The sequence below is a fragment of the Aphanomyces invadans genome, assembly GCF_000520115.1.
Source record: "Aphanomyces invadans strain NJM9701 unplaced genomic scaffold supercont1.14, whole genome shotgun sequence".
Lineage (NCBI taxonomy): Eukaryota > Oomycota > Saprolegniomycetes > Saprolegniales > Verrucalvaceae > Aphanomyces > Aphanomyces invadans.
In genome coordinates this window covers 180,312-187,357 of record NW_008580159.1, presented here as the reverse complement: position 1 = coordinate 187,357, position 7,046 = coordinate 180,312, and the positions used below count along the sequence as shown (strand labels likewise).

At 53.0% G+C, this 7,046-nt stretch overlaps 4 protein-coding genes across 5 annotated transcripts in view; 1 reads left to right on the top strand and 3 right to left on the bottom strand.

Moving 5' to 3' along the window:
* H310_07442 (hypothetical protein) overlaps nt 1–1,852 on the bottom strand; it is a gene marked incomplete at both ends in the record, with an annotated part of 3,605 nt that extends 1,753 nt beyond the window's left edge. The window contains 5 exons of the mRNA XM_008873190.1: nt 496–618; nt 675–1,000; nt 1,301–1,332; nt 1,385–1,573; nt 1,617–1,852. Of these exons, the coding sequence (XP_008871412.1) occupies nt 496–618; nt 675–1,000; nt 1,301–1,332; nt 1,385–1,573; nt 1,617–1,852 (906 nt within the window). The remainder of the gene's footprint in view (nt 1–495; nt 619–674; nt 1,001–1,300; nt 1,333–1,384; nt 1,574–1,616) is intronic.
* A 182-nt stretch (nt 1,853–2,034) lies between these two features.
* Nucleotides 2,035–3,273, bottom strand: H310_07441. 2 transcript variants are annotated; one of them, XM_008873188.1, is made up of 5 exons: nt 3,121–3,273; nt 2,641–3,077; nt 2,525–2,592; nt 2,334–2,471; nt 2,035–2,277 (listed from the first exon to the last, which is right to left on the bottom strand). In XM_008873188.1, the coding sequence occupies exons 1-5, from the start codon at nt 3,188–3,190 to the stop codon at nt 2,226–2,228; spliced, it is 765 nt and encodes a 254-aa protein (XP_008871410.1). In that variant the 5' UTR covers nt 3,191–3,273; the 3' UTR covers nt 2,035–2,225. The 2 variants fall into 2 exon arrangements, with proteins under 2 accessions (XP_008871410.1, XP_008871411.1); XM_008873189.1 differs by having other exon boundaries at nt 2,052–2,277; nt 2,641–3,273.
* Nucleotides 3,274–3,532: 259 nt separating this feature from the next.
* H310_07440 (hypothetical protein) lies at nt 3,533–5,333 on the bottom strand. The gene is made up of 2 exons (XM_008873187.1): nt 4,698–5,333; nt 3,533–4,371 (listed from the first exon to the last, which is right to left on the bottom strand). Exons 1-2 carry the CDS (start codon nt 5,263–5,265, stop codon nt 4,100–4,102), a joined length of 840 nt encoding a protein of 279 aa, XP_008871409.1. The 5' UTR covers nt 5,266–5,333; the 3' UTR covers nt 3,533–4,099.
* A 691-nt stretch (nt 5,334–6,024) lies between these two features.
* Nucleotides 6,025–6,450, top strand: H310_07439 (hypothetical protein). Its single transcript, XM_008873186.1, has 2 exons — nt 6,025–6,156; nt 6,220–6,450. Exons 1-2 carry the CDS (start codon nt 6,037–6,039, stop codon nt 6,409–6,411), a joined length of 312 nt encoding a protein of 103 aa, XP_008871408.1. The 5' UTR covers nt 6,025–6,036; the 3' UTR covers nt 6,412–6,450.
* The last annotated feature ends 596 nt before the right edge of the window (nt 6,451–7,046 follow it).

Below are 7,046 nucleotides of genomic sequence, written 5' to 3'. Positions count from 1 at the left end.
TGCACGATCGCCGCGCCGACGCTGCCCGTGCCGTCGATGATTCCAGTCACCGTCGACAGCGCCATGGTATCTTGACGAAGGCTGTCGTGCGTGCCGAGGTCGGCCGAAATGGCGGTACTGATCAAGTTGGCTGGTCCGCCAAGCAGAAACCCCGTCGCGACGAGCAGCACACTCGTTTGCGCGTGCGACGCCCCTTGGAACAAATGCAACAAGCCCCTGCATATTCACGGCGCCTTGGTGAGACGCTCGAACGAACGAGCTCGTACGTGGCCGTGACAATCATGACAGCAACTATCGGCGACCGAATGCCGGCTTTGTCCGTGACGTAGCCGCCCAAAAAGCCGCCCGTCATTTGCCCCGCATCGTACAGCATCTGCACATCAACGAAATTAGGAATTGCAAGCAGGACCATCCCACACGATCCATGCACACGTCACCGTCGTCGGCTGTGGTTTGGTAGGCGCCACTCGAACACAGGCGCGTCATGGTACGTACCGAGTACAGATCTGCTTTGGCATCGTCCATGCCCAGCGTCAACGTCAGGTAGAACGGAAGCCAGAAGAAGAGCGCGTAGTTGAGCGACTTCAAGCACGCATACGCCAGGGCGTACAACAGGACCTGCATGCCCCAAGTCAGCCATGGCAGTGAGATGATTGCATGGAATGTCGCGGCACCCCTGGGATCCGCCACGCCCGCCAAAACGAGATGCCTTGCTTTCGACTGGCACGACTGTCGGAAGATGCCGCTGTCGATACGTCGTCCGACGAAGTGCGCGACGCCAGGAGCGCCTCCTCCACATCGTCCGATCCGAATTTCGGTGGCCATGGCTTCAGAAATGCATACACTAGCCATCCTTGAACTGCAATGAGCCCCCCGGCAACCAGAACGGCGCTCTTCCACGCCACGGACTTGGACGGCACCGCCACGTACAGCAGCGCGACCACGGCCGTCCCAACGATGTTCCCGAACGACGCGTTTGCGCTCCAAACTCCCATGACAGCTACAAGTCGGCGCATTAGCCGATGTTCGGCGCGTCCTGAAGGTCTTGATCGGCAGCGTCGGCGGCGCAATCCCGCCTCCAACCGTCACATGAATATGAAAAACAGGTAAAAGTCTCATGAAACTCGCTGCCTTCCCGGATGCATGGAGCGCAGATGCAAGCAACGCTTGTATGCATCATTTTTGTGAGCAAAAATGGCTCAGCAACGAGGTACAAAGCAATGACGACATCAACAATCAATACACCATCCCAAACACCCCACCAACGCACGAATGGCGAGACAATCAAGAGAGTCATTACCGCCTCGCTCTTGCTTGTTGAACCAGTTGCCCCTATGCAGATAGACGCAGTAAAACAAGTGGATGCGCCACGGGCAGGTCGTACATGACAGCAACGTTGACGGGCCATCCGATGGACTGCACGAGACCGTTCAGGGCCCAGAGGGATGCATATAGCCCCAGCGATCGTATGCCGACGAACGCCGACATGCCAAATACAAACATGATGGCTGCCGTGACAAACATGCCTCCCGCGAGGAGCTTCCGCAGGTCGAAGCGGTCGCCAATGACGCCGCTAACGTTAATGCATGAACTTGGAGCAGGGGTGTGCGATGTACCTGACATAAAGCCCGCTTGCATAGAACACCATGAAGAGAGTGTCCATCAGGCCATACATCTTGCCTTGCTCGGCCGATGGGAACAGCGCGGATTCCATGAACAGTTCCTTGCTCATCTCTCCCTTGACAGCCGAGAACGACTTCCGTGATACGTGCAGCATCACGTAGCTGAAAAAGGTCAAGAGAAACACCTTCATCTTGTCCCCACCATTCCGGTGGCGATGCGTTTCCATCATGCTTGGAGATCCCACGACGATCGCGCGGCGGTCCGTCTGAAATCTTGAAGGTGCAACGTACTAAACTCATTAAGTAATACTATTCAAGGTACTACAATAAACACTGGACAAACGAATTAACGACTGTTACCAATTTTGTATATTTTGTGATGTTCTGTACTCAATTCAACATTATAGTATGATTTTTGTAGTATTTCATTTGGATACTGGACACACTAAGATACGACGGACCATTTTATTCTGTAATGTCCTGTACGGAATACAACGCCACACGCCTTCACATATATTCACGAAATGTATAGGTACACAACAACCCAGAATATACATGGTCTCGTCATACTCTTGGAAGTCCTGTACGGGCGTCTCGACGCAGTCACAAGCCGGCGATGTGGCGGCACATGGGGCAGTCGAACCGCGTCGTGTACCTGCACGGCATAAACGAGTGAGAGTCGCCCGCCACAACGAGGGGGAGTAGGTGCACCATTCATTGATGCAGTACTCATGGAAAAAGTGGCCGCATTCGGCATGCACGAGCTGGTTTCCGTCGAGCTCGCCCCAGTCGTTCAAACAGATCGGGCACGATTCCGTCTCCACGTGTACGTCGCGCGGGTCAACATACCTACAAGAACAGCATCATGGTCATCGTTGCCTCGTGACACGTCGACGTCGTACGTGAGGGATCGAATCGCGCGGATGTGCTGCTCCTCGTGGGCAAGCGGGAACTGGATGAAGTCTTTCATCTAGTCCGAGGTGAAAAACAACGTTGAAAGCATGGCGATGGAATGTACCTTGTTTTGAACCTTCACGATGTTGCGGCAGTGCACCGTGAGTCCTTCGGCCGACAAGTACTGGCAGAGTGCGACGACAAAGTCTTCAAGCATGGGCTGTCGGATCGCGACCTGCTTGTCGAGCGCCCCTCGCCGAAAGATGTCGCGCGAGGGGAAGTCAAACTTTTTGACTTGGGTGTGCACGGTCTGGCACACGGGGCACCCCATCCGTGCATGGACCGACAGCATCTCAAGAATCGTGTGCCGCAGTCGGTAAAAGTCCGAATACCGATGGCATGCGATCCACTTTTGCTTGTAGTACTCGGACGTGATTGTCATGTGGTACGAGTAATACGGCTCCGTGGGCGATCGCACGAGCACGGCCTGTGTCGTCATGGCAAGCTGCTTCATGCTGTCCTGTTGGATCTTCCGCACCAATCGCTTCTTCGCATTTGCCGCTACGATACCGTGAAGTGTGTGCAAAGCGAGATCGGGACATACCGCTGTACTTGCCGCCTTGGCGCTGCGGCTCATACTCCTCCGACATGGCGTAACTCGCGTGCGTCGCCATCTTCCCGACGCAGAATGCAACGCCGTTCAGCTTGCCATTTCCTCGTTGTGCCTGGGAGAGTTGGCGGAATTGCCTAAACAGGCCAATTCCAGGATTCATCTCGCCAAAACCAGTGTCCGCGCAAATTGTCAATTGGCGTTTTCAACGATGGCGCGTATTGCGGATTTTGTCGAAACCAATGTTGTTGGCGCAGGCAAGTTACTTACGTTCGCGTGTTTTGTCGCTAGTGTGCAAGGTTCATCAAAATCCATCATTTTTGAAGTCATGTGCTCATTTATTGAGAATCTTCATAAATTGGTGCTCTGGTGTTTTCTATTTTTTATGCTGGAGAAATATATTGAATATGGTATACTTTGTTCGTATTTTATAATTGTACCCTTGCGTAGTCAAATTATACTGGACAACGTATACTAGAATAAAACACTGTAAAACAGTACTCCCTCCGTCCCACAATATTTGCGTACTCCGAGTAAACTCAGCTCAACGCTGCAGCGGAGCTGGCGCGACGTCTACAGCCGACCGACGCTGCTGTGCATGACGAAGTGTCTGCTGTCCACGAGCATGCTTCCCGTGCAGTCTCCGCGCAGCAGTGGGCGGCGTACCGATACAGTGCCGTGCACACACACTACCCGTGAGGTTCCAGCAATTCAAAGTCTCTCACAGCGCAACGTCGCTGCAGTTATGGCGTGCAGCCACGACCCACCGACGAATTACCATGGGGCTTTGATTTATTCTGGCGCATTATCTCACCACACTGCACGGGAGAGGGGCGACGGTGACTCGACCCACCCACGATTGCATGTACAATTTGCTCCGTCGGGTGTCGACGCGATTTTGGCGTCGATTCCGCCACCACGTCGCGATGGATCGGGGGTTAAGTGTAATAGGCATCATTGCAACCAGGTACAGTTAGCTGGACCGGGCTGTTTGCAAACGCTTGACATCGTCGAGAGGACCATTCTGGTCGAACGGACTGGGCGACCTATACGACCCGCCGAGGTGGTCCCACAGCGTGAAGTACTGCCCGTAGTTGAAGTCGAAGTACAAGTGGTGGTCCGTGTGGTGCGCGGCGCCGTTCACGATCAGCTCCAACCAGGCGGGCATTTTATCCATCAGGAAATTGCCGTCGTGGATCGAGATTGTCCAAAAGTTCACCAGGACAAACAAGCCCAGGTACACCACTACGAACAAGCGTGAGTTGCACAAATGATGGATGGCAACACGCCCAAGGAAGACGCCATGGCGACGCCTGGTTTCAAACGACACAACTCCAAACAAGCCACGATCGAAAAACAGCCATGCACGTCAAGGAATCGATCGGCATGTGCCATCGACACGTTCCATGACACCACCACACACTCGAGAATAGTAACGTGGAGTCGTCTGTCGCCTCGATCCATTGAAACAAGAGCTTCCACCAGCCAATCCACGAAAAACACCATTGAAGAACAAGCCCGACGCAACCACACTATTCGTGGCGGTCGCCAATGTGGCGCATGCGCATTACCTTTGTGCAGCGGCATGAGAAAGACAAAGATGTGGTACGGCGCCGACTGGAGAAAACCATCGACGGGGTGAAATGCGTGGCTGGCAAATGGCGTCGGGACGAGCCACTTGTGGTGAAGCTTGTGGATGTGCTTGTACACGAGAGGGTGGTGGAGGAGTCGGTGAATCCAGTAAATCATCATGTCATTGAAAAACATGAACATGGCAACGCTGAACGCGAGGTACCCGTAGCCGTAATCGCTGACGTCGTCGTACAGAAAGCTGTAGCCGCGGACTTCGGCGACGAAGATTGGCAGGGTCAACAGCGTCATGAACGGGATGGAGCCACACGCGACTTGGAGCTCGAGGCGGATTTGGTTCTTCAGGAACTTAGGATGTTGCTCGTAGGTTTTGTCAAAGATAAAGAGGTAGCTGAGGCAGGCAAACCCCAAGTACAGCGCATACCCTCCCACCGCCGTGATGACAAACAGTGACAGACTCTGGCGGCCAATGTCGTCCGCTGGCATCCACGACGGGTACACGTGCTCTGTCAGGAATGTCTTGTCGGCAAAGTCCAGCACCAAGTCCATTACGATCGTGATCCGCGTATGTCAAAATACCAAATGCCGCCGTCGTCGCCTTCCACGGGCATTTCGACCTGGGTAATCACACTGGATTACACAGATGGGATTTCAGCCAATCCGACAGCAGCAATGCAAAACTCAGCCAATCCAATAGCAGATAAACACACAGTAGCCAATCAGGTGCAAGATTGAGCCAATCCAAAGTTTTCCACCGACGGTGTTGCGGCTTTGTGTCCGGGACAGTGGTCGCGGACCGAAGCAAGCATTCCGTGATTGCAAGACGATCGAGTGTGTGCTGCGAACACAGAATTGCGTTGCACTATCTGCTGGGAGCTGAAGAAGCGATGGCTAAACATGACGTTGGTTTCGTCTTTTCGAAAATCAAGTGTATGTCCTCGTGCACTCCGCACGCGATGCCACGCACAGCACGACGCGCTGAGTTACCTTTCCCGAACGAGGCAGTGCCGTGGAAACTAAAAGGTCAAGCATTCCAGGGCTCGACACTGGAGCTTTCGCCAAGGTGTTTAAGAATGCCGCACGGATGCACAAAGAGGGCAGCCTCTTGGAGCGGCTTGGTTTTACCACAGACGCTTGGAATTGCATTTTTCATCCACTTTGAAAAATACATGAAATTTATTTGATTGGTCAAAAATATTATTGTATGATATAACTATTGGCTGAAATCGTTGCGATATGTGCGGTGCAAGAGAAATTCGAACGTGGCAGTTACATGGGGAAACTGTTTCGCGGCAGTTTTTCACGTGGAGCGTCCGGCAAATGAAGGCCCATGCGCCCAAGCGCACGAAGAAGTCGAGAATGGAATCGAAGGACGTCGGAAGCATTCCAGAATGCACGAGCACAGTGTCATTGAACGTGCTCGACCTGCAGACCGTGGCCGTACGTGGAGAGTCTCACTCGCGGCTTGTTGTAATTGCATGTTTGCATCGGTGTCGTTGATAGCAAACGTACAAGTTCACCGACGCCCAGTGCCGAGTCTACGATGCTTTTGCCAAGCTGCTCGAACAGTTTGACACAACAATCATGCTCGATATACTGGAAGACGTCCTCCACGATGCACAACACCGCACGCGACTGCACAACTATCTCGGAGTGAACCCAGAGGCACAGATGGTGTCGTCGATCGTTGAATAAAATCTCCTCCGTCAAAATCAAAACCATATTTGTACTGCAGCCACGACATAGCTTCGACGACACCGGCTTTGAAGTGGCGATTCACCTCCACCATGCAGCCATGCAGCACCTCAACTACTCACACCCGCTTGATGCATACTCGCCACGAGCAAGCGTTCCCCTCCGACTGAAATGAACAAATTTGCATGGAAGGGACAACGCTTGTGTACGTTTCTCGGTCGATGTTTGTGACGCACTGCCCGACTTGCGCGCCCGTGCGCATTTGACGCGGCCTTGTTACGACGTCCTGCCCCCACGGATTTGTTCATATGAAGCGCTGTGGGTACCATGGAGGGTCCTGTTTTGAGTCGTTGAGAGCTTCGATGGCAGCACCGCCCAAGTGATTCTTGTGCGAGGTCGCCAAGACCGGCGACTGCCGATGCCGCGATTTTCGCACTCTCAACCTTGGCATAGATTTTTCACCATAGACACCAGCAAGAAATAAATAAGCATATATAGATATTGAAGCTTGCATCTATTCGAGCGGATAAACGAGATTCATATATATGTTCATGAGTCATCGGCCCATGACTGGATATTTGTAAGGTATACAAATACCAAGTGAAATGGCGTGAAAATGCCTCGAGTGACGACGC